At 42.7% G+C, this 27,257-nt stretch overlaps 1 protein-coding gene across 3 annotated transcripts in view; it reads left to right on the top strand.

Moving 5' to 3' along the window:
* Positions 1–27,257, top strand: part of cacna2d1a (calcium channel, voltage-dependent, alpha 2/delta subunit 1a) — an 83,400-nt gene that overhangs the window by 36,706 nt on the left and 19,437 nt on the right. For 2 of the 3 annotated variants that reach the window (XM_034578115.1, XM_034578116.1), the window contains exons 5-22: positions 1,172–1,207; positions 1,908–2,031; positions 13,295–13,426; positions 13,914–13,983; positions 14,477–14,527; positions 15,040–15,139; positions 18,161–18,319; positions 18,787–18,891; positions 18,994–19,072; positions 19,803–19,852; positions 20,018–20,107; positions 20,687–20,749; positions 21,638–21,721; positions 21,819–21,893; positions 22,981–23,052; positions 23,154–23,225; positions 23,309–23,370; positions 24,203–24,279. In XM_034578115.1, the coding sequence (XP_034434006.1) occupies positions 1,172–1,207; positions 1,908–2,031; positions 13,295–13,426; positions 13,914–13,983; positions 14,477–14,527; positions 15,040–15,139; positions 18,161–18,319; positions 18,787–18,891; positions 18,994–19,072; positions 19,803–19,852; positions 20,018–20,107; positions 20,687–20,749; positions 21,638–21,721; positions 21,819–21,893; positions 22,981–23,052; positions 23,154–23,225; positions 23,309–23,370; positions 24,203–24,279 (1,501 nt within the window). Of the gene's footprint in view, positions 1–1,171; positions 1,208–1,907; positions 2,032–13,294; positions 13,427–13,913; positions 13,984–14,476; positions 14,528–15,039; positions 15,140–18,160; positions 18,320–18,786; positions 18,892–18,993; positions 19,073–19,802; positions 19,853–20,017; positions 20,108–20,686; positions 20,750–21,637; positions 21,722–21,818; positions 21,894–22,980; positions 23,053–23,153; positions 23,226–23,308; positions 23,371–24,202; positions 24,280–25,813; positions 26,739–27,257 lie in introns of those variants that run through there. The other variant, XM_034578117.1, reaches the window with a different exon arrangement.

Below are 27,257 nucleotides of genomic sequence, written 5' to 3' on the forward strand. Positions count from 1 at the left end.
TCACGTCTTAAGGTGAACATCGTCTTGCTGTAACTTGACCTGACAGAGAGCATCATGGGACGGTTTCCTGTTTTCAGCTTCTTTACATTTGCTCGTGTCATATCGGCATATGGGCCCCAATACCTGGACATGTGGCTGAAACAGCACATCTCCTGCTCCGTCACAGAAACGGGGAGCATATGCTGTTTGGCACAGTTTACTCAGCTTCATCTCTCGTTGTGAGCTAATCACACCCTGTTTAAGTGAAGGTGGTGGCGGGGGCGGGAGGAGTTGCCGCCCTGTTGGCTCGCGGCTCCAGAGGTGGGAGGCAGGTGCTGGGAGTAGGTGCGGCTGTGGCTCAGGGGCGTCCTTATGTCAGCGGCGAGGCTAGCTCGTTAGCGCCCGGGCTGGCCTGTGTACTGACAGGAGGCCCAGCAGTGTGAGAGCAAAACATCAACACTTCTTTTCACCGATCGTCAGCGTCAAACACAGACCGAACGCCACGCTGCGAGAAATACAGCAAGATTCAAATCCACGGCTGACGGATGAAACTTTAAAAACCTCTGTTCTGTTGGATTCTTTGAATTATGTATAATGTAATAAGCGTTTAGTGTAGCGTAGGAAATCTTTCTTTTTACCGGAACTTCCCACCGTGCTACAGGGAAGATAAGATAAGATAATCCTTTATTAGTCCCATTACTGAGAAACTTTCCATAGCAACAAAGGGAATAGCAAAATAATGAAAATAAATAAGTAAAGATTCAATATAAACATAAATTAAATACCATAAACTGTATATAAAGATGGACGAATTAAAACCAAACTTACAAAAATAAGCATGCTAACTACCTAAAATGACAGAAAACTGAAAGTGTACTTTTTTAGTTTGAGCCATTTCCTATTCACTAACAGCAGGTGCGATCAAGACGCTTTGGCTTCACATTCTTGGATCAGGCATGTTGTCCATCTTTATACAGTCTATGCTCCAAGGTGTGTCGGTGTATCATGACATCACTGTCCACTAGTTAAGGCAAAGCACACTATATGCTAATTTTGGTCAGAAGTAAAACACACTTAAAACTTTTAACAGGAGTGAGAAGGTGAAGTGGTTTTAAATGGTTCTTTAAATAATTTCTAGTTTTTTCAATGTTGTCACTAATTGTTCATGTTTTCTCTCTCAACATCTTTGCAGATCGACAAACTTATTTACTACAACGCCAAAGATGACGTAAGTACAACTGGATTTCACCGTTCTGATATTACACACAATATCCGTCCCTCAATAGATTATAAGTACAGTATTAGGTTTTATTGACGGCCTATAAGCCTCCTTTATATATTGACATCACTACATTTGAGTATATGTGTGTATTATTGTTTTTATCCGTACTGTAATTAGTTACATTTGTGTGTATAAGGTGCAGTATTTTTCTGCATCCGAGCCAGTGCATGTTTAGGGCCCCTCACTCAGGAAGCACTAGTATGCGTGAGACACTGAGAGCGTGTCCCCTGGCCTCAGACGTCATCTGTCTGCTCTGATAAACAGGGATCAGCATCTAATTCCTCTCCACTGTCCCAGTGGGAGAGAGCCACACACCCACAGCACACTGATGTCACTATGCATTTGACTGACAGGCTCCGTTCGCCCCTCTTCCCTCTGTCTCTCTCTGCGGACGCCTCGGTTTCTGTTTCACTGCCCAAATTTTTTGATTCAGTTGCTCAGTCTTTATCCGTCAGTGGTGACATTTCAGTGGATGCTCCACACTGACACCTTGTCATTCGCAGTAGCGGGGGAACTGCGTGTACGGTGTGTTAACAATCTGAGGCTGGACACACACTCACAGACCCCTCTTAAGCAAAAAACTAAAAAAACAACCTTCCATGTTGGTTTCAGCTCCAAAACTACAAGTTCTGTTTCTTTTCCGCAGCTGAATCAGACGGAGAAGAAGAACCGCTACGTTCCAGATGATTTCCACGTCGACCCCGACTTCAAGCGCCTCGTCTCTTACAACACCACCGCTGTCCACATCCCTACGGATATATACGAGGGCTGTAAGTTGAAACACATCTCCGTAACCCTCTATTATAAATAGTATTACATAGCAACCACCTCCACGCACCCTGCTCCCTGTCTCATATTATCGCTGTCATCACTATGTTCAGTATCTACTGTACGTTCCCGTGATGTGGAGCTCAGCCCCCCCAGCGCTGTCTGCGGTGGAGACAGTTCCACACAGAGGCCGTTCTGGTCTATATATAGCACAGATTCCAACAAGCCAATGGCCAGTTCACTCGAGCCCCCTCTTTACCCTGGTCACCAGCTGCTCCTTTCCCTCCCGTTCATCGCTGACCTCGCTGACCTGCTCGGGACAGATGCAGAGAATGTCAGTGCCCGATAGGCCTTTTTTCCCAATGTTCTTTATACTGGTGTGAAGTTTTTCCCGGTTATTTTGGTCACAGCTTCTGTTTTACAGCTTGTTTTAATATCATTATTTTCATTTTATAAACATTGTGCCGTGCAGCAGGATTACGTAAAAACTACAGAACGGATTTCTAAGAAACTTGGTGGATCAGGCTGAAGGAGTGGATCCAGGAATGTTTCATCACCTTCTTTAGAATTGAAATTAATGGATTCCTAATGAAGGCATATTTAGGGAACCGATATTTATGAGTGTGTGCAGTTTGGTGCATCTTGATTGAATGTAAGGGAACTGATGGGGCTTGGCGGAGATGTTTGCTCCTATGAGTGCTGCCCTGGTTGGTTGGTTGGTTGGTTGGTTGGTTGGTTGGTTGGTTGGATGGTTGGTTGCAACAATAGGACATGGGCCAAGAAAGAACCCATTACATTTTGGAGATTTGGATAAACCGGTGGATCTAGGAATGTTTTATCACTTCTTTTCAATATGGAAAGATCGACCATTAGCCTTGGTGTTGGTTTGTGGTCTCTATTCCCCCTTCGCAAATGTTAATATGCTAACACATGCTGCATACAGAAATAGAAGGCACATTCATGCGTTTTCTATCGGCTGCCACTATGTGGTATAATTACACTTCTCTCACATTAAGCAGATCTAAAGTTAGAGCTCTAACTTCACAGGGACGACTGTCTGCCCCTCCCTGCTGGAGCCTTTCCCAGCATGCACTGGACATAACACAGGGAAAGCACACTGGACAGGTCACCACTCACGCTGGATTCAGCTCGCAGTAATGAAATCTGGTATAATAAAGAATTCTATTAGCGAACGTGGCCAGACTTAAACAGTTTTAGACAAATTTGAGTCATCAGGAGCCACATAATTGGACTCTTACCCTTTATGACTTAACAATGCCAAATGCAAAACAGACATTACTGTAGGACTGATGGCAGCAGGGTTAATGGCTTTTGCATGACTTTGTAACTCAGGACAACACTGATACCAGAATAAATGAAAGGTGCAGTTATCTATAGGGTAAAAAGACAATCAAGGGTTTTTCCATGCAAGATTTGAACATTTTTGCCGTGTTGTATGAATGTGTTAGTTTGTGATTGGTCGTGCAATCGGCTCTGTTCAATTCTTTGGTATTGGTCTCAACAGAGAAGCTTCACCAGGCGATATACATGGATGGCTGGCTGTGTACACAAACAGGAGCAGAACATACTTACCCACACACACACACACACACACACATGCACAAACACACAGACACACTCCCTCAGGGTTCTGAGCCTCTTATTCTAGGACACTGAGGAGCACGGTGCAAGGCATGAAAGGATGCAGTCATGTCTTGATACGCACTCGCATAAAACATGCAGCGCAGGTCATGTCCTTCCATGCATACTCGCACACACACACACACACACACACACACTAAGTATGGTGGAAAAGAGGGTTAGCAATAACAAGATGCAGACTCGCTTGAAGAAATTACTAATAGCATGAAGGGAAATTTGTAATGAGACAGACGAATATATGACTATTAAATTAGAAATTACTGAAAACTGTTTATTGCAGAAACAATGTGCATCTTTTTATGTTAAAAAAAATAACTTTGTAGTACTTTTTCTAGTTTATTTTCTTAATTCAAGTTCAATATATTTGGTTGTATTTGTGATTTATTTTAATTTAAAGTTATATATAATAAGGTTTCTGGTTAAACTGTAAAATGTTAAGCCTCAGTTACACTTCTCAGTCATAAGACTTTGAGAATCTTAGGAATAGTTCTAGGTTTTATTTTTATTCAAATATGAATAATGCACAATAAATCAGTGTCAGAATTTTTTCACTGACTAATATCAGCCATCAAACATCCATATTTTTCAGGCTGTAGTAAAAATGCTTTGTTCAAATAGTTTAAATGATCATTCCACATGTGACCCTTTCTGTTTGACTCCTCACAAACGAAGCAGGCATCAAACTTCCCTTCATACGCAGGCGTACGGCATCAGCTAATGGCCGCCTTGGCTTTGATTGAGCATTCAATATCAATTTGTCTAATGGCCGTGACAGTGGCTCCGCTAAATGCGGTGGCCTGGGTCACGTGACTCTAATGCCTTTATACAGTGAGTGAGTCAGTGCAGTCGGACTCTGGATGTGCAGAGCGACTGGAGCCTCTGACTGTGACACGTTCTGCTCGTTGCCAAATGCACTCAGTTATTTTTACAAGCAGCAGCTATAATGAGCTGGAAGCGAGGAACATTACCAGAGAAGTTCATCAGTGACTGTGTCTCACTTTCTCTGACTATATATACACTTTCTTTCTCTTTCTTTCTCTTTCTTTCTTTCTTTCTTTCTTTCTTTCTTTCTTTCTTTCTTTCGTTAGTTCGTTAGTTCGGTTGTACTGTCTGTTGCTCTGTCTGTTGCTCGGTCGTTCTGTCTCGCTCATATTAATTTAGCTTTTTGATATTGGGGAGAACAGGGTGTTAAATAAACCACATACAATTCTTCTGTGCTGTGACTGTGTCTGTTGGACCTCCTCCATCACTTAGTAAAGTGGGTGGGGTCTGGGTGGAGGTAACACAGTAGTGAAGCTGGGCAGGTGTTGCCCCCCTCTCTCTCTCTTCCTTTCTCTGTCTCTCTCTCTCTCTCTCTCTCTCTCTCTCTCTCTCTCTCTCTGTCTCTGTCTCTCTTCGTTTCTTCCTCTCTCTCCCTCTCTCTGTCTCCAGGATGGGCTGCCACATTGATGCCACTCCGGCTGGCCAGCGTTGCCATGGCAATGTGTATTCGAGTGTGAGTGAGTGTGCATTAGAAGGAGACACACACACACACACACACACACACACACACACACACTTAGACACGCCCTGGTGTTCTGTCTTGTTGTACGGAGGGAGGACTGGTAACTTGATTAGGGGACACTTTGTCTAGACAAGACGGGCGTCCTTGTGGCTTTTACTGATTCTCAAGGAGAGACGTGTCATCCTCCTCTTCCTCTTTCATCAGGGGGGGTCGACTTTCTTCGCCGCCACGTCCTTCTCCTCCCTCTGTTTTTTTTTTAAGTTCCTTTCCTCTTTTGCTCTTTTTTCATTCCTCTCCACCATCCTCGCTCTCCTCTTCCTCCTCTATGTCTCTTAACCCCAATCTCTGTCCTGTCCTCCCCTCATCCCTCGCTCCACTTTATTAAGCGTATTAGTAGTGGGGTGCATGGAGACAAATGTGCCACTGTCTTTCTCCCCCGCATTAGTCCTGCTGATTGGAATCTATTCTCCCCGCTGATCCAGTGTGGGTGGTCAGACCGAGATTCATTATCCTGTTTGTGTGTGTGTGCGTGCATGCACAGAGGAGATGATTTCCGAGTGTGTGTGTGAATGTGTTTCAGGGACATAGAAACACTTGTGTTGTCAGAGTGTGTGTGTGTGTGTGTCACATCACACACACCTACTGTACTGTATATGGATCTCACGGCTGCGTATGCGTGCCTTCTCGCTCATTAGGCAGATTGGCGTGGATACGATACGAGGAGATGAGCGGAGAGCGCCGCGGCCCTGGCAGGAGATCCGAGGCTCGTCTGATGCCCGTTTGCATCAACGCCGTGTGGCACCTGTCAGCCCGAGACACGCACACACTGTGACGTTCCCAGATACTGTGACACTGTGTGTGTGTGTGAGAGCGTGTCGAAGTCGCGGCCCCCGATGGCAAAGCTCACAGCGTACAAATTGATTTTCTCCTCCCTTTTTGCACTCTTGTGCCACTTGACACACGTCCCATTTCATTTACAACGCTGGCTGCCAAACTCTGAGGTATCTTCATCTCCATCTCTCCACATCCTCCCCTCCTCTTCCCTCCTCTCCCCCATCACCACCATTACGTCTGCGACCTGTGTCCTTGTGACAAGTTGGCTGCCGTCCCAGGATGATTCTAATCAGCTGATTGGGATTTGCGTTGGGATTCGCCTCCATGCCACAAAGTTCCCAGAGAAAGTTTCTTTCTTGTAATCCGGTTTATCCTTCGTAGAAAATACATATTTCTAGCGCTGTCACTCACTGCACTGATTAATTCTTTCCAAGTAATAACCAATATTTTTCAAGTGGAAACTTCTGACTGACATTGATTCTTGGGGCTGAGGCTGATACAGATAGTAAAAATGTTCCTTTACTGATATATATAAAATTAGCAATGATTGCAAAGTTGTCGTTATCAAACCGTTATGACGAAGAAATGTAATTAAGGCTTGATATTTTGTAGTTTAACCATAAACTCTATGAGCTGAACATACTTTTCTTTACGTAAAATGTAAACATGAATGCACAACTTTTATCAAGAATCAAGATTCTCTATTGTCATATGCAATGAAAATGAAATTCTTACTTTGCTCGTCTGATAATGGCACAGAAATAAAGATTAAACACCATAAGAGAGATTATTAATGAATAAATACATTAACTATATGTCTGTGAAAGGCTCATATCAGACATTCAATAAATCAGTCGTCTTCATTTTGCGACTTTATGATCAATGTGTTTGTGTTTTGTGCGAGTCTTTGCTCTTGATCTCAAACCTAAATGACCAAAAATACCTTTTCTCATCTTCTTATATGTATACACAAACACACACACACGCACACAAACACACAAACATACACACTCCTCCTGCCATGGCTCTTATGAGTGTGTGACGTTTCTCTACATCTTCATGTCACCTCGGGTGGTTTTCACACACATTTGTTATAACCACACTCATAGAGGAACACATTACCATCCACTCACATTTCAGCACTGGAATTGAAATGTGATCTATTATTTATTTTCACATTTCCTTCCCTTCCTTCGTTTTTAAACTCCTCGTCTTCCTGCATTAGGGCCAATGAGATAACGTTGGATCGAGTCCATCCCACTGGACTGAAAACCCAGAATGTTAACATGACGTAATGGGAGGAAATATGAACTTTAAAAAATGTCTGAAAACAGCAGACACAGTGAAACAGTGAAACATCTAATGTCCTGGAGTGACAGCTCAGCTCAAGTCAACCGTAAAGTTCAAACACCTCCAGCGCTCTCTGCAGTTTAGAGGTCTCGTTGTCCCCTGTGTCACATTTGTTACTTTTTCTCAGTTTCTTATTTCTTTTTCTGTATAAATTAGCAAAGCAAACCGGTCCCGTCTTGTTTGGTTCAGTATAACGTGACCATTTGTCTTCTGGCAGGATTTCAGGAGTTGCGTGGTGATGCTTGTGTGACATGATGTCATTTCACGTCGATGGCACAAACCAGAAGTGGCACTTAGAGAGATAAAGGAGGCGGGGCACAGTAACGAGGATGTGACGATCTTGATTGTGTTTTAACTGGAAGTGTTGACTCTGGGAAATCCGGTCGTTTGTTGTGGCTCTTAATGGTGAACAATGAGTTACTAGATGCATATCGACGACAAAAGTGAAGCCAAAGCAGCTTTACCGCCCTCTAGTGGCTAGTTGCAGCATAGGTCAAAATCATGTCTCCTCCTTGTTAGCAGATGGGACATGGGCACAAACTTAAAAATCGAGTTTCACACAAATTTCCTCCCCCAGAGATGGTTTCTGTAATTTTCGGTAGATTCAGGCCACGATTTTCTGCCTACGTATCCCAGCCAATGTGACCAAACCCAATTATTATTTTTAAATCGCTGTGGTATCCACACTCTAATGTGCAACTATTCATTTTTCAATAAGTTTGGTTCTAATGAGTTATTTGTTGTTATAGAAATGAGGGGAAATGTCATGATTGACAGCTAAGACTGCCTCGGGATTGGTCGAGCGTGTATCGGCGTCACTAGTGCGAGGTGGCGTCCGTAGTTGCTCTAATTAACAATTGCTTGTGTGTTGTCCTTTGTGTTCACGAATCCCTTTTGACAGTTAAGAAAAAAAGATGTGTTTGCTGGTGGAAAGATGATTTACTCGATGCGCTGGACGTGTTGCAAGTTAAGCGAGGACGTGTTCATGCTCACGTCACAGTCGGTCGCGAGTGGCGGAGTATCATCGAGTAGAGGGGCCCCTTCTGATACGATGATTGCAGGCTCTCGCCACTTCAGCCCCCACCGTGTAATTACTTTCCAATGCGCAGGCACTTTCTGCCACCAGCAAGCCGATGACAGGTTCCACCACGGGGCATCGCTTGGCACAGCTCTCCCTCCTCTCCCTCCTCTCCCTCCTCTCCCTCACCTCCGCCCACCGCCGTCACCCTCATCAGTCACTGCCAGAATCCGGTTTGATTTGTTTTTGAAAGCATCTACATGCCTCACAGGGAATATTTAGCATCTTCTCTTCCATATTCATTCCCCTCATCCCTTCCCGTCCCATGAATCATTCATTTTATTTTTATCTCCCATGTCTTTTCTTGTTAACCATGTGGTATTGGAATAGTTTGATGTATAAGGCTGCGATTGCTGGTGTCTTTTCCTAATTATATTTTCTGTGAAACAATGATATTGTAGTACTCACTCAGTTATTTGTTCGATTTTGACATGCAAATACAATTCAAATCTCAAATGGGTATAGGTCCAACCAGAGTCTTGCTTGGTGCCAATTTGCACAAAGGATCCGTGTTTTCTCCGGGGAGACGAGGGATTTGGGGATTTTTTACTTTGCACTCAAAACGGGAGGAAATTGTGCAGCACACAGAATAAAACAACTTTTACTCAGATCCAGTTTTCTTTGAGACATCGGTAATATTCATGTTTGTTGCTCTGCATTAAGTCTAAAGACACACACACACACAAGCCCTCTCTCCCCTTTAACAAATATCCCTCAGGACACGCTGCCCTGCCTGACGAGCAGAGCTGACCAGAGCATGTGTTGCCGTGGTGATGCTTTATTCTCACTTCTTCCTCTCATCACGCTGACCTCGAGTCGGCAGCGGCAGCTGCATCTTCACGGAGATGGATCTGTTTACACTGAAACCGTGATTTGTTCCAGTATGTGGCAGAGAGGGCTGACACTGCCGCGCATTCGCTATTGTTGCCAAGGGCTCATCAGCGGAGCCTGACCTGCCCATTTGTGTGTGTGTGTGTGTGTGTGTGTGTGTGTGTGTGTGTGTGTGTGTGTGTGTGTGTGTGTGTGTGTGTGTGTGTGTGTGTGTGTGTGTGTGTGTGCATCCAAATTCCTGTGGGAGGCTATAATGCGTTTGTCAATTTTACACGAAGGAAACACATAAAAACGTGCAGGAAGTAAGGACACACACGCTCAGGCTCCGTCATCTATTCTGTCTCCTTCCTCATCACGTCTACGTCTTGACTTCAAATCAATTGCAAATCAAACATGTAATTTCTCCTCTGCCCTTGTTAGTTTACAGTTCAGTACCAGAAAACACCACAGCTTCCTGTACGCACTCCGGTTACCCTGAGACTTGTTGCCACTGATGTCACAGAAAACCAGCAGGACTAATCCATTAAGGGCCATCCTCGGGGAGCAGGGGGAGATCAGGCCTGAACAAATTGTCTCCACTTATCATTGGGACACGCTTTGCTCGGCAGTACCACGGGGGAGCCATTTAAAGCCTTGCCCTAAACCCTCTCTTTATCCTGCAGAAGCATGGAAATAGAGCCAGGCTAAAGTGGGGAGAGGACGGGGGGGCAGAGGGAGAGGTACAGGACGGTGAGCAGAGGAAACGAAGAGGAAGGTTCAGACAGTTCAGGTTTTATGACTCAGCATTTACTTTGTTTACTTTGTTTAAAGAGTACGCTGTGGTTTTCTTCCTGGTACATTTATCGTAGTAGGCCGGTGATCCCTGTTCACCTTATACAACATCATAAGAGTAGGTAAATATTCACTACAATGTAAATGATCTCTGAGAGTACAGCTCATATACATATATCCTGTAATAATAGAATAGGTACCTGGTATTAAAATAAGATCCTAAATTGTTGTTGTACAGTACCTACATATGGGTCAATGACGTATAAGGATTTTCAACAGGCCAATTTTAAAATACAAAAAAAAAGAATATCTATTATAATTATTCAAACATTAGGAATGTTGTGAACACATAAAATCATATAAAAATTTCAAATTATTAGATTTTAGTGTTTTTTCATCTAGATGAATTGGCCGTGGCCTTAAAAAATGTCGTGGTGCGACCGTAATTTATCTTAAAATGAATTAATTTCCTTAATATGCTTAAATTTTTTTTTACAATTTCTCAATAATATAAAGTCATTCATGATATTGTACAAAAATTAAACATAAACCATTGTTTCTGAAATATTAGAAAAAAATACTCTAATTGCATAGAAATATTTTCCAAATAATACTAAAATAAAGTACTTTATGTATATAAATCATTAATTGAATTTAAAAAAGGCCCAAAACTCCCAATCTAGGACATATATCTATCATGTAAAACACTCTGGTCGCACCACATGATATTTTTCTAGTTCAGTCAAAATTTACAGCCACAGAATTGGCCACCGAAAGAAAACAAACTAGGTCAGCACAAAAGGTCACTATGACATTTATAATCAAAATATATATTTTTCGAAACAACTTAGAATTCATAGTTTTTTTTTAGGTCATACCACATGATATCCAAATGTGGCAACTACATACCAGCTGTGAAAAACGTTATTTTTTTCCAAATTTGAGAGAGAGTTACAAACCTGTTGCTGCTTCCATGGGTCCTTGGCAAAATGGTTTATGATGCAACTTCCTGTCTTTGAATGGATTTCTACATCAAAGTCCCAAATTGGTCCTTTCTTGATGGTCGCACCACATGATATTTCATAAAATGGACATCATCGGACAAAGTTTGTTTGTATACTATGATGGAAATATAAATGCAAATGCTTTGCAATTTCGTACAGGATTACAAAAGACTTTGGAAATCATGCGAAATATGGCAGAAAATAAATTTGAATAGATTTTGAGTAATTTCAAAGAAGTTTTCACAACAGCAGTCATGGCCGGACGGTCGCACCACATGATATTTTGACACTTTAAAAAACAGAAACATTGGTACTGGTTCGTTCTGTAGTGGTAAAAAGTGACATCATAACTCCAGAGTACTTGCACCGTACGTCGTGGGCTTTAAAAAGTGTTATCCAAATTATTATGTTGTGTTTTCTTTGCGTGTATATTGTTAAAAAGTTTTCAAAATGTTGTAAAGTTATATTTATGTTGTTAGTCTAATCTCTTTGCCGTAAATAGGCTAAACGAAATGTCAGAAAGATTTTTTTTTAAAGTGTTTTTGGCCGCACATTTTACTCTTAATGTCCCAAAATGAATTGAAAGTATACGATTGTGCTGAACTATACTTGTACAGTATAATATAGCAGCGTGTGTAAACCTATATTAGATGGATCGGCACGAGGATATTCATAGTCTTGACGATACTTTACATCCAAATGTGTTTGATGATCCTCTTACTTTTTGCCTAGTGCTACATTTCTGTTTTCTATTAAACGAACTACTTGAGTATTTGATTTTGCTATTTAACGAGGTTAAAATCACTCATTCCCCCCCCCCCCCCCCCCCAGGGTCTTTGTCCAGTGTTTTGGTTGACGACCAGAAACCAGTTGCTAAACATCAGCGTGTTGACGCTCTGTCGTCAGCATCTAGGTCAGAGCTCTGCTGTGCCAAAGCACACAGTGGGAAATGGACTGCTTTTATATTGCACTCTGCTGGTCTGAACAACCACTCAAACAATACGAGTCACATTCACGCAGCACTTTCATATGCAACGCTGTTCCACCACACATCCTTCACACGTGATAAAGGACCCTTGGGCACACGGGCTAAAGGAGCTATAGGGATCAAACCATCTTTGCTTAAGTAAGTGGATGACCCGCTCAACCCCCTGAGCCACACTGGGGTTAACAACGTCACTTTCTGTTTAAAACATGGATATTTAGACGAAACCCCCTTGATTTCTTTTGAATTTGATTTATATTCAAGACCTCCATGGTATAAATGTGACTCCTGTGTGTGTTCTGATTGATTTACAGCTCAAAACTAATGGCGTGTGTGGTTTTTCAGGCCAATGCATCAGTCAAAGTTAAATCAAATCTCTTCTCTCTCCCTCTCACCTCTTCTTGCTGAGTTGTCAGTAATTCTCTCACCGGGTTACGGGAGCTTCTCGCTAACTTATCGTGAGATCCAGATTTCCTGGATGTCCCCTCCTTCACCCTGATGTTTCTTTTTCCTGTTCATGTTGCTTTAGTGCTTTTACAAACACACACACACACAATATAAACGAGTGTGAGTCATGCAGAGCTTTAGTTTGACATGCAGCCCACTCTCCCAGGCGGAGAGCTGCCTTTTTGGATCAAACTTGATTGTTGGGAGAATTAAGCCACTGAGAGCTCCTGCAGACAAACAGGTAAACAAAACGTTTATTGTACGTACCCCCCCCCCCCCCCCCCCCCCCCCCCCGAGTACCCGGAAGAAGATTTTGTCTTATTCCAGAAATATCAAATTCAATCACTCTGCTTCTACCATCCCTCTCTCCCCTGTGCCTCCTCTCCTCACTTCTGCTCACTTTCTGCCACTGCAGATTTCTGTGTGTGTGGTTTGTGGAGTGAAAAGCACTAAAAGAAATGGAAATATCTGATCACAGTAGATTGGCGTCCGCTTCAATATCTGTGAGGAGGCTTCCTCTCAGCTGTCAGTGTCAACAGCCTTATACAGGATGTGTGTGTGTGTGTGTGATGTTGTGTGTGGGTGTGTTAGTAATTTCCAAGCTTGGTTTCTCCTCCTTCAGAATTGTTTTTTTTTTTCAGAGCAAATGGTTTTTGAAAAGCCTCGACATTTTGTGTTTGTCTGATCTTTATTATTTTGTACTTCAGGACAAATATGACTCATTTAATCTTTCTCTGTGTGTGTGTGTGTGTCTGTGTGTTTGTTTGTGTGTGTGTGTGTGCGTGTGTGTGTGTTGCAGCCACCATCATATTGAACGAGCTGAACTGGACAGAAGCCCTGGAGGATGTTTTCCGGAAAAACAAAGAGGAGGATCCCTCGCTCCTCTGGCAGGTGTTTGGTTCTGCCACCGGATTGGCCCGCTACTTCCCAGGTGAGCGGCCCGGCAGCCAATGGGCTTTCTCCGTCGGCCTGCTGACCTTTTTTTATGTGGTCAGTGATTGGGACACCAAAGGGCCATTTCAACATGTCGCTGACGGATGCATCCAAAATCAAGCAGACTCGTGGTTAGACACTGTGTTGCTGTTGGCTGACTCTGTCTTTCCTGTGACTTTGGCCTGAGAACGACGACAGTCAGTCATGAATCACTTCCTGAAAAACATGCGGAACATGTTAAAGTCTTTGGGACAACATGGCTGCTGGTTGCTAAGCAGTTTCATTTACTAATAACACTTCATAAAAGCACATTTTGCTGTTTTTGTACAGATTAAACACACGAGATGTCTGCTAGGATAAGAATCGCTGTATTAGGACATAAGAAAAATGATGAGACGCAATAAGACTTGGCTACTTGCTCACATATTAAACCTTAATGAGAAATAAACCGAATTTTCCCCTTTCATCCTTCTGCCAAATCCCAGCATCTCCTTGGATGGACCTGAGCAACTCGGCCAGTAAAATCGACCTGTACGATGTGCGCAGGCGACCGTGGTGAGTGCAGACGCTGGTTTATGATTCGCCGTCTCTCGTCTATTTGACTGTCGGTCATTATTCTCCTGTTTGTCAAGGACACACACACACACGGCTCATTGAGTTTACCTGTGTGATTTTCATTTTATATATATTTACATGTTGCACAAACGCGTCAGACCATCTGAACACACACACACACACACACACGGCAGATCAGAAAGTAACCGTACAAAAGATTCATTAATCTCCCAGAAATGATTAAAATCTGGCGCGAAGCCACAAATTCTCTTTTAACCATGTTATTAAATTTTGTCTCCAAAGCCTCTTGGCCCTGACAAGCTGTTTGTTTATTAAAGAAACAATTCAATGTGCTAAGTCTTTGTGAGATTTGCTTGTTTCAATATTCAATAAGAGTGTGTGTGTCTGGTACGTGTGTTCGCCACTTGTACATTTTCATTGTTCTCAGTGTCCTCGACCTGTGTGTGTGTGTGTGTCTGTTGTTACTCACCAGGTACATTCAGGGGGCGGCGTCACCCAAGGACATGCTGATCTTGGTGGATGCGTGAGTGACGACTTCGTGATTCATCGATTACAGTCAGATTTTGTTTTATTTTGTGCCAGACATGGCCCTGACGCCAACTCCCTGACTAGCCCCACGCCGCTGGGTGCGACTGCGACACTCACATCTGTGTATCGGGCAACTTCATCATTTACAGTCCAGTTACAGCTTAGATTTCCATAGAGAATCCGCCAGCGATAAGTCGCAGTAGCAGTTTAGATCAATTTGGAATTTGGAAAATTTCCCATTTCTCATTCAAACACTGGGAAAGGAGAGTTTATCTTTTGTACAAAAAATCCATACAAATGAAATCTATGTCAAATTTAATATATTCAAAAATTTATGTAAATGTGCTGAACTTAATGTATTTTAGACCTTTTTAGCAGAGTCATCTGCTCCATGCAACTCCACCACTAGATGTCACTAAACTCTTCACACTGAACCTTTAAATGTATACTCTGATAATGTTTTATGTTGTAAAACTCATATCATCCTTTTTAATTCTTAAATTTCAGGAGCGGCAGCGTTTCAGGTCTCACCCTCAAACTCATCCGAACGTCCGTGAACAAGATGCTGGAGACCCTGTCTGACGACGACTACGTGAACGTGGTCTCTGTGAGTTTGCACACAGAAACAAACGTGGCGTGAATTTAATTTCAGAAATTCCCGACTTTCTGTCACTTCCAGAAGATTCCTGTGAGATGTCCAGGTGCACGTGTTGCTGGATGTTGACGTGTGGACTATTTGTGGCAGCGTTAACTCCTGCGGTTTGAGTCATTGGTTTAAACGTGGACGTGACCTTTTGAGTGACTTAACGCGGCACACATGGATGAATCTATACTGTGGCTGTATGTGTGCGTGGATGCATACTCATTTGTCTGACTCAGAGTGTGTCAGTTTGGCTATATGTGTACAGTATATGTGTGTTTATGTACCATGGGAAATATCCCAAGAGCATCTGAGCTGTATTCCAGTATGTGTGGCTAATAGAGCGAACACGTGGCGCGGACCCTGGAGCGCCACGAGATAAGTTTGACGAATGAACGTGCGCTGCTTCGTGACCCACACGTTGAATCAGTGGCATGTAATGGCGAATCCCCTGTTAGGGCCCATTTGAAATTCAGTGCGACTCTCAGGCATCAAAGGATTGGATCCTGACACGGGGATTGTGGAAATGTTCATCCATCTTCATCTGAAGCCGCGCAACAATGAGGCGTGGTTCCTGCTTCCCAGTGATCTTAATGCCGGGAAGAAAAACTAACACGGCTTCCAGTGGTCACAGTGGTTATTTCCCCCCCCCCCCCCGGCTGGGAGGATTTATGAGTAGTTGCAAAAGACGTGTTGCAGGAATCACACTGGATGGGATTCGGAGTGAAAAGTGAGGAGCTCCACTCATAACACATGTTGCCCCCTCAGTTTGTCTCATTCACCATTTTCCTCTGATAAATACACTTGAACAACAACACTACCCCTTGTGGCTGAGTGGAACATGTCAAATTTAGGAAGTTTTTGAAGAATGAAAAAGTATTGTATTAGTATTTGGTTATTTAATAATATCATATTTAATTTTTTAATATTTAAGTCTCAACCCTGAAGCCCACATCCCACATGTCTGAAAATACGTGAAGCAAATAGTTCAGTATTTTCACTGAGCTTTAGAGGGGCAAGTAAAGTAGGAGGAATATTTTTTTTTACTTCACTGTTTACTCCTGTTTCTCGACTGAACCCGGCTGAATGTCTCCTGGCTTCGGCTGCATATGAATTTTTAATGAAAACATATGAGAGTGGTGTCAATCTTCTTATCTCACTCTGCGAGAAAAACAGACGCTTCCCCCAAATTATTACTTTATTCTGCTGTCTGACTATTTTACAATCTTCTTTTTCACTGTCGTGCTTTCTACTTATTTTCATCTCATAATGGAGACCACATGTAAAAAGTCCCACTTCTGTGACATCACAAGCTTGAATTGGATGTTTTGGGCACAGGATGCATCGTGTTACTTGGACGTGACTCAAATCTCCTTGATCCTCGCTCGCCTCCTCCTCGTCCTTCTTCCGCTTCCCCCTCCGAAGGCCGGGAGCATAAATTAGGTTTTCACTTTGCTTTCCAAACTCACCATTAATTACATTTCCTTTCACTTCCCTTAATAAAGCAGTGGTTTATGTTTTTGTTTGGAGCTTTCAAATCAGCTAAGTGAAAGGGCTTTTGAAGAAAACGAAATCAGGCGGCAGCGTAATAAGGATATTGATGGAATCCAGTTCAGTTTTGTATCCAGGAGCATTTTGAAGCTTTGGTCTTTCATAATAAAATCGTTTAATTAAAGGCACTAAGTCTGCTCACAGCCCGGATGAGTGTGTGCGTGGAGATGTGGTTCTGACTTATTCACTCACTCAAAAATAAGAAATACAGTTTTTGTGTGTTTTGAGAGAGAATAGATTTATAGATTAATGTAGTTTAACACTTTTACAAGGTTTTAACTAGACTTTAGTTTCAATTTATATCAGATCTTAAAGATGCTCCCTTCCGCAATACATATGTGTATATATGTATATTTGTGTTTATGTATTTTTGTATATGCAATACATATATATGAATATATATCTGTGTATATATGTAGGCCTATATATACATATATACTGTGTGTTTGTGTATTTATATAGGCGAATGTGTTTATATACACATGCCCACATACAGTATGCTGTTGTATTGAGGTTTTAATTCTGTGTGGTATTTTAAGTTATGTGTTAGGTGACGCTAGATGAAGCTCTCGCTCGCTGTTGTTTATATTAGTGTGTGTGTGTGGGCGTGCTTCTGTTTAGAGGACGAATGTCTTGGCAGTTATTTGCCCTGAAAACTTCCGCCAACATGTTGAACAGTTGGAAACCGACATTGTGAGCTGCGGCTTCGTTTTGCTGCTCAAACACAAACCTGAGGAGAAAGAGAGGAAAAAGCTCCCGGGAACAAGTTCTGTTGGATTCTGTCTTTTGATTGCTGATCCTGGATTTTGTGTGAATCTCACAAAATATACTTCTCGGTATTAGCGTTCATGTTTGCCTCTTATAGACTGATATGAAAACTTAAAAAATCCATATCGGTCGGGCTCTGATCTTTGGAACATTTCTTCTTGCACCAGTAAACGATTTGTTTGTTATCAGGTGACTGGGAGTGTCCATCTGTCCCTCCACATGAACAATACTCATCTAAAGACACCTGTTACATTAATATTTTAATCCCACCATAACAGATCTCTTTGTGTTTCTTCTTCACCTCCTTATGCCACTGTTTTCACGTCCCTACCTTCTCTCCTGTCAATCCTTCCTTCTGCTCCTATAGATCCCTTCGGTCTGTGCAGATTTGATTAACACTGATTTCATTAACACGTGAACAAATTGTTTCGACAGCAAGGTCAACGAGATAAAGCCTTATTAAATCAGCCTGTTTACTTTGCAATTACCTTTTTAAAGGGATCCTATAAACTCTCTGTAAATATCTGATTCAAAGTACATTCTGCACGTTCAAGGGACACTGCATGATTCTGCAGCGAAGGGAAACCCAGGCCACATATTTAAGAGGAAAATATGTGCAGGTTGCCTTCCCGCCACTTCCCGTCATCCCTCCTTCCCTCTTCCCTCCAGTTCAACGAAAAGGCCTCGCATGCGGCGTGCTTCCAGAACCTGGTGCAGGCCAACGTCCGCAACAAGATGATGCTGAAGGAAGCCGTGCAGAACATCATCGCCAAGGGTATCACCAACTACAAGGGCGGCTTCGAGCTGGCCTTCGAGCAGCTGGCGCAGGTAAGGCATCGGCGGGGGGGGTACTTCTGCAGCGTCTGTGTGCGACATACGGGAGTGGGAGTGTGTGTGGTCTGCAGATTGGGGGGTGGAAACATAGAGGATGTCACTGTCAATCTGTTTGATTTAATAATTATTTTCCAGCGATGTCTCTTGAAATGTGCAGAAACTCCATCTTATCTACTTTTTCTGAAATCTACTTAACAGTCTGATGTTCATGTAATTCATCATTTTAATTCAATTATGAAAATAATGATGGAACATTGGACACACACACACACACATCTACAACTCTCATGAAGAGTGAGTGTGTGTCGACCTCTTCTGGTTGTTTTGGACATTGCAGTTTCTTGGCTCAGTGGATTTTGGGCCTGAATTTGTTTTTGCAGCCACTTCCTTCATCCTGTTCCTGCAACAGAAGATTGTGTTGTTTTCACGTGAAGTCAAACATGTTCATTTATTTTCCTCAGCTGAACGTGTCGAGGGCGAACTGCAACAAGATCATCATGCTCTTCACTGACGGAGGAGAGGAAAGGGCGGAGGAGATATTTAAGAAATACAATCCAAAGCAAGCGGTAGGACTTTAAACACACGTTGTCCACAGAGGGGGAAGAGAAGAGTCTTTTCTTTTCATCGTTATCAGGTTTTTTACTAATTGATTCTTTTACATCTCACAGGTTCGAATCTTCACGTTTTCAGTCGGTCAACACAACTATGACAAAGGACCAATACAGTGGATGGCCTGTGCTAATAAAGGTAGGAGGGGCCATTAGAGCTCCACTTAAACACATACATCTTCTGCTGGATGAATATAAGTTTTTTTAAAAAGTACATTTTATCATTACTATTATACTTTACTTGATTTTTTATTTAGTAGTTTTTCTGATTTTTAACACAGTACAAAGGTCAAAGAGAATAATAAACTTGTTTTATAGAAAATAAGAAGAAGCAAACAGAATATCAAAGACAGAAAGCAAAAATAATACATTAACATTTAAATCAAGCACAGCTAATATAATAATAATACATCACAATTTTAAAGTAAATAGCACAAAGGAAAATAACAATCGTTTAATAGCCATTTGGTAAGTAGAAGTGTTGAGAGATGATTTAAAAGTTCAGGTGAACTATTCCAGAGGTTCTGTCACCCTTGATTCTCGACCCAGAACCTCATCAGAACCTTTTCTCCGTGATGCTAAATCAAAATCCAGTCAGGTGCTGTTCAGTGGGCCTACAAATTCTTTTGTTAATTCTCTAACGCTGCTATAGAAGATCCCTTTAAATTCCCTGAGTTTGTTTTAGTCGTCCTGTATCTACACCTTATTCTTAACTAAATGGCCCAGTGTTTTCACAGTAAACTAATTCTGCCTTCGCGCTACATTAAAATGCTGCATTAATGGCCTCTTGCTAAACGTGATCTGATTTAAATGAACCTCGTGCTGTATTGTCATGTTGGAGGTTAAAACAAACGTATTTCTCTCCTCAGGTTATTACTACGAGATTCCCTCTATAGGAGCCATTAGGATCAACACACAGGTAAAACAAATAGACTTCTCTAATGAACCATGAGCTGCTGCTGCTGCTGCACTTTCCTTTCACATTTTAATTCTGTCTCACTGGAGCACGTGTGTCTTGTGCCCTCTTGTGGTTGAGTGGCTGTCATGCAGGAAACTAAAACTCCAGGGTCTTTGTATTGTGCAGGAGTACCTGGATGTTCTGGGCAGACCCATGGTGAAGGCTGACCGAAGGGCCAAGCAGGTTCAGTGGACCAACGTGTACCTGGACGCGCTGGTGCGTTACATGTATTCACAGCAGATATACAGAGGTTTTGAAATGTAAAAGAATCCGTTTTCCCCGAATCTGTTCTCCGTCAGATGAAGGACTTCAGATAAGTCTCGTCGTTTGCCATCCTGGTAAACTCAACTTCAACTCTGTTCCCCGTTGTGTTTGCGAAAGCACTGATTAACTTCCCCCCCCCACCAAAAAAACTGCTGCGCGAAGCCATTTTTTTTTTGTTGCTCTTAAGCCCCAGTCATGATTTACTTTTTTAAGAGGACGTCGTAGATAAGGAGGCATTCGGGGCGAACGCAGCCAAGCGGCTCGGTTGTTGTCATCAGTTTACTGATAAGACGCTGTCAACGTTTGGGATCGGCGTCGACCTCGTCAGCACCAGAAAACGTCTCTGCCTTCTGTTAAAGAAAAGATCCTATTTCCAAGACGGAGCTGTTTTTTGGTTTTTCAAATGACCCGGTGACACTCGCGGGGATCTGCGGTTTACAGAGTTTTATTTCTATCATCGAGGATTCTGTGGATTTATGCCATGAGAAAATCCTCTGTATTCATGAATGTGTTGTGTGTTTGATCCTGCAGGAGCTCGGCCTGGTGATCACTGGAACTCTGCCTGTCTTCAACAAGACCAACACAGGCTCGAAGGTATTTAACAGCCAACTTTTAACGATACATTTATTGTAAATTACAACTTGTTTTGTAGTTTATTCTTTGTTTGATAGTTTTTTTATTCATTTGCTCATCTTCCTTTTAATCTATCTTAACCTTTGCCAAGGAAAGGTCATGTTTTTACCCCTGCTGGTGACTTTTTTTTGTGTATAAGCAAGATTATGCAAAAACTACGAAATGGGTCCGGGAAGATTTTTTTTTTGGACACTTTCACCAATTTTTCAGGATAAATGTATGGTTCTTCATGAAAAAAGTCAGACGTTTTAAGATGACTGATGCCTACGAGTGCGATTTGGCGCAGTTTGATTGAATTGAAGGGAACTGTTGTTGGAGGTGTGAGCTCCACTGTCAGTATAGATCTACCGACTACATTTCCTGACATACGCTTCAACCCCACGGGGCGCTTTGAGTCTGCCTGACGCGCCATATTGTTCCCAATTATCGTCTCATCCTCCGCTTTCATCCGCTGCTTTCTTGTGGCTCGTCCTCTGTTGGTCTCCCACACGCTTCCTCCACAGGAAGAGAATCTGGGGTGTCATAAAGCAGAAATCTAAATGAGATCAAACCTGCAGATCAGAGACGCGAATGATCCGGTAGCTAAGTGCTTCAAGATGAGTTTACATGTCTACTACCTCTGACTACCTCCGCTACGGTTGAAAGCAAGGCTGGAAATGCCTCGTCAGTGAGTCATGGCGGCTCCTCAGGCTTTTGGGAATGAGACTCACCAGATTTGTATTGAAATTTCCTTGAAATTGTTCAGAATGCACAGAGGGACTTGATTCATACAGAAAGAACAACAGGACTCCTACGTGGGTCTTACACTGAGACTTTCTTTCTTTCTCTTTCACCATGGTGTCTTCTCAGAAATCACAGAACCAGCTCATCCTGGGGGTTATGGCTATTGATGTCTCGCTGGAGGACATCAAGAGACTCACGCCTCGGTTCACGGTAAGAGCACACACTGCAGAAACCTGCCTGTCGGTAGAGTTCATGGGTTCTTCCTGTCATTTCACCGCTGTCTTTCTTTCTTCCCTTTCTCCTGTAGTTTGGACCGAATGGTTACTACTTTGCCATCGACCCCAACGGATACGTGCTGCTCCACCCTAATCTCCAGCCGCTGGTAGGACACATCTCTCAACCATTTTTTTTTTTTTTTACAACGTTTCGGCCTTTTGAACATTTAACAGCAACGGGTGTTGCACCAAAGATTAGAACAATATCATTAAGTTGCTTTAAGCCATTTGCTGAACATTAAAAGAGAAATATTCTGCTCATATTCAGGTTCATATCTTTAATTTGTTGTTCGTTGAAAAGCTCTACATGGGCTTATGTAATGAAAACATCACTTTCCTCAGACTGTCCATTGCTGCAGCTCCTCGTTTCAGCCTCTGTCTGAAACACCAGGTCTCCGGATAAATCCCAGTGTGCTCTGATTGGCCAGTTGGTCCACTCTGTTGTGATTGGTCAGCTTTAGTCCAGCACGTGTAGGAAGTGTCGCCCTCTGCTCTCGTTTTACCTGCTTTGTCGGGCAGCGTGTCAGACTCGCCGCTAGGTACGCAGTATTTAAATGTGACATCATCATTGTGGTGAGTTATGGGTATTTAAAGAATACTGACGAGGCGTTCAGGAGCAGGGTTCTCTGTGGGGAGAGGAGCTCCGTTTACTTTGGGCTTTTTAACTTTGCAGAACTTGTACATTCACCAAAAAACATATAACACACAAAAACAGAGAAGCATCTCCGTTTCCTTTAACTTTGAAGTCTCTTGCAGCCTATTGAGGTTTTAACATCCCGCTCAGATTCAGTATCTTTGTTTTTCAGCAACAGGATGTTGTTGTCTTTACGCTGCTTGTTGCGTTATTCTGCCGAACCTGCAGATATGATGTCAGTTTCTCTTCCTCTCTTTGACAAAAATCTCCATCATATGGCCCCGGGATGAGGATGTGGCAACATGTTTCCCATTGACCTCGCTCACAGATGATTACAACATGCAGAAGTCCGAGTTACCAAACAGTCAGATCCACAACCTGTTCCCTCTTGGAGGTTGCATAACATCAGTGTGTTTTTGGAAACACATCATTAACTGCAGGTTTATTGCTCAGTTTTCATCCTTTGTACTACAAGGCCACAGATTGTGAGTTATTGAACGTCTTATGGATTAATTTATTCCTAGTTGATTAATTGTTCCTGGTTTTGTTTTTCCGTGCAGACTGCCAAGTTCCATGAACCTGTAACGCTGGACTTCCTGGACGCAGAGATAGAGAACGAGATGAAAGTGGAGGTTTGGAAAATATTTGAATTTTCTATGAACCTGTGTCAGAATCGACATCACTGTAGTTTCTCCTCATAATACGTTGAATTTTTTTTTTTATTGTTCAACAGATGCGGAAAAAAATGATTGACGCACAAAAAGGGGATTACACGATGGCTACACTGGTGAAATCCCAAGACGAGGTGATTTTACAATGATCATAACAGTAATAAGTACGTCTGTGTACAAATGTACACGTGTGCTGATCAAAGTGTTTCCCTCACAGCGTTACATCGACCAGAACCACAGGACTTACAGCTACGCACCAGTGAAGGGAACAGATTACAGGTAAATATCATATTTTGAATATGTTTCAGGAAGTGATATTTCTTAACTTGTAAGAGGAACTGCAGAGGCCTTAGTTTGACTCACTTGGCAAATATAAATTAATATATTTATAATAGTAAATTAATCTCATTGGAACTAAGACTTGGCCAGCAACAGCCAGTGGCCGGAGGCTTCATACTTATTATTTATTATATTTATTTTTAGTGTTTTCCATCCGTCAGTTCGTACGTCTGCCACATTCTCGTGAACGCAATATCTGAAGAACGCCTTCAGGCTATTTCTTCAAATTTCGTACAAACATTGACTTGGACTCAGCGATGAGCTGATTAGATTATGTTTGCCACAGGTCAAAGGTCAAGGTCACGGTGGCCGCACAAGCACATTGTTTTTTGCCTTGTGAAAGTAATATCTCCGGAATGCCTCCAGGGAATCCATTTGAATTTGGGACAAACATTCACTTGAAATTGGATTTGATCTTGGCAGCCAAAGGTCAAGGGTCAAGGTCACGGTGGCCTCACAAAACATGTTTTTTATTTTTTTTTATTTGATATCTCAGGAACATTCAAGGGAACATTTGATCAGTTGTAACTTGGACTCAAAGATGAAGTGATTCGATGTCAGTGGTCATAAGGTCACGGTGACCTTCTGGGAATCTTAAGAAAACATTTATGCAGACTGAAACTGCACTGGATGGTGAAAGCATTCAGCCGCAAAGTTTCTCTCAAAACCAACACATGAATAATAAAAAGACATGAAAAGTTCCGTGCATAAGTAAACTCTGTTACGACAATTCTTCTGTATGAGATGTTTGTGTCTTTCTTGCGTCCCTCAGCCTGGCCCTGGTCCTCCCCGAGTACAGTATGCATTACATCCGGGCCACGATCGGTGACACAATCACCCAGGCTAAATGTAAGTTCCCCCGTAAATCAGTTCAAATCCCTTGTGGCATTATAGTAATAATATTCTGCAGTGTTGGGTGTAAAGTGATGTTAATGTTGTCCAGTGTCCGCTCTCCGTGTGAGGCTGAGAAATTCTCCGCTTATGGTTCCTATCCATCATTTACAGCAACCCCCTCCCACACCCACACACACACACACACACACACACACACACACACACACACACACATATATACATATACATACACACCCACGTACAGCATGCCCTCGCCCCTTGTGTCGCCACGGTGACACACACCCTCAGTTGTGGTGCCGTTCAAAGTTTTTGACGCCAGACAGCGGGACGAGCGGCTCCAGTGTCGCCTTTCACACATATAGGACTCATCAATTCATTTACAGCCAAGTGTGTGTCTGTGTGTGTGTCTACAAGTGGGTATCTATGTGTGTGTCCATGCTCAGTTCTATTGAATGAATACATATTGGATCAGAGGCTCCAGATGTGTCGCGCTGTCATGTCTCTTTTGAGGGTCTGTCTGTTCCCACTAGTAAAAGATGTCATTGTCATAGTGTTACTCAAAGTCGGTTTTATTGTGTGTGTGTGTGTGTGTGGTTAATATGGAGCCATCCCTGGTTAGAGTCTGTCTTCCTTACGGTTTATATAGTTTACTTATAGTTTCCCATGTTTTGTATTAACTTAACATTGCATTTCGTACGTGTCAAAGGCGAACGTCCCACCTTTTATGCAGCTGTCGACAGCTCCCTATTCCAAATAACTGTAGAAAATCAGTTGGCAGGGACTTAAAGCTTTCCTGACGGCGTAATCCATCACCGTCAAGGTTTCACCACCTCTATTTTTCCTGGAGGAGTCTCATTAATTGCGAGTTGGGAGCAGGGACAAGTTTCAGAAAACGATGTTTGTCGGTGCTTGGTGCTGGCTGCAGACCAGATGCGGTTATTGTTTTACAGTAAAGTTTAAAAAACGTCGCAGCATCCCCGAATGCACCAACGCCAACGAAATTTACACCCGATCCAATTGGGCTGACAAAATGCATCATTTGAATCGCCGTTTAATCTAAAACTTAATGTATAGTTGATGCCATACATTTGTACACATACGATGACATTTCATGATCTTTGTAGAAAAACAGATGCTTGCACACAAAGTTGTTTATATTCCTAAAGAGAACTCTTTAATGAATTACGTGATCTCCATGGAAAACCTACTCTCATCACAACCTTAACCACCTCAGTGTGTAACCACAACCGAAACAAGTTAAGCTAAGATCATGTTTTTGTTCCCACAATGTGACGGTGTAAACAGTTTCCCTGTCCTCAGATACACACCCACACAGCTCACCCTAGATGACCTGAAACACCCGGTGCATCTTCCACTGTTTGATGACCTCAACTTAAAGTTGAAGTCATCAAACCTTCTTTCCTCTCCTGCTCTCTTTTCCAACTCCCTGTTTTTCCTCTCCTCATCCTTTTTTCCCCTCCTCCCTCCTCAACTCCTGACCATCCCTGGTGTGTCGGACCCCCTGCAGCATTTTTGGGCAAGTATCCTCCTCTTGTGCTTTACCTCCTAACCCCCCTGTCGCCGTCTCCTAACTCTCAAACTACCTGCAGACGTTGGACGTTCCTTCACGTCTGACCTGCTTCATCAAACACTCGCAAGACACAGAAGCATCTTTGTTTTCGTTGCCTGTTTTCCTCATTAAATGGCTTCTAATGACAATTCTGTTATCCCGAATGGAGCCGGCGTCTGCTCTTAGAAGCAGCGCTTCGCATGCGATGCGTGCCCACACAGCGCGTTGCAGACAGGGTGTGAATGTCTGCGTGTGCACGTATGTGTTTAACCCCCACCTGTTCAAATGGCCCTCAGATGTGGTTTTGGCACTGATCCGCTCCTGCAGAGGGAAGAAATGAGGACAGGATGTTTGTGTTGTTTAAAGTTGAAGCCATAAAGGAGAAAGCTGCGGGTCTGCTCCCAGAATCGGAGGCTTTTTTTCTTTGTTTTATTTACTCATTTATTTATTTACTTTGACTCACTTTGAGTTTCACAGGCCTGTTAAATAAAAGACAGGGTCCAGCTTAATTCACTAACCGTCATCTCCTCTGCCTGTCCTCCTGTGTGCTGTGTCATCATCTCCATCTTGTTTGTTGGCATCGACATCTCAATCTCCACAAAACACGGCTAAGCTCTTGTGGTTTGTCTGAAAACCGCAGCAATGACTCGTGTCTGTTTTCTACTTTTCCAGAGAGGGAATATAAATGTCAGTTTTAAAAACCTCCAATGCTCCACTTTCTCCATTTTCTTATTTGTCATGCATTTAAGCCGCTCCGGGTTCTTGTCTTGCATGTTTCTATTTGTGAGATTGATTCCTGCTGGAACCCGTTCACAGCTTGGACGGATTGTTGGACGTAGCTGCATGTCTTAGATATTTCCCTGACTCAGTCGTTCGCGGAGGGAAAAAAAAACTCCAAAAAAGATCTGGCAGGAATGTCATCATCGGTGCAAAGAGGCATGCGAGAGCACAGAAAATGCATGCAGCCGTCACTCCCTAAATCTCCCTGCGATCCATCATTACGAGATGCCGCGTTGGATTAATAAGTCGGGGGGCCAGATATCAAAGCAAAACCACATGGGTGCAATTATTTCCCAATCATGGCCACCGAAGAGGACAAGGGGGTAGCCCCATGTCGTCATGAGAAATGCTGCTGTACTGTATAATCAACTGTCGACACAATGTGCTTTGGAGAATGTCAAAGAAACGTCAGGGTTATGAGCCGCGGTTAATCCCCGTCAGTTCATTCTGATGCGAAGGACATCGCTGAATTACAAGAAGAATGCTAATACCACCGCTAAGAACACGTCTACATCGTCACGTTGAACACGTGTGACCACATCGTAAGCCGCTCTGTCTGTTCTCCATTCGGCACCGACTCCATCTCCATCCAAAGGTCTTCTGTTTGGAATGCAATATTTCT

Source organism: Hippoglossus hippoglossus, chromosome 23 (genome assembly GCF_009819705.1).
Source record: "Hippoglossus hippoglossus isolate fHipHip1 chromosome 23, fHipHip1.pri, whole genome shotgun sequence".
In the NCBI taxonomy this organism is placed as follows: domain Eukaryota; kingdom Metazoa; phylum Chordata; class Actinopteri; order Pleuronectiformes; family Pleuronectidae; genus Hippoglossus; species Hippoglossus hippoglossus.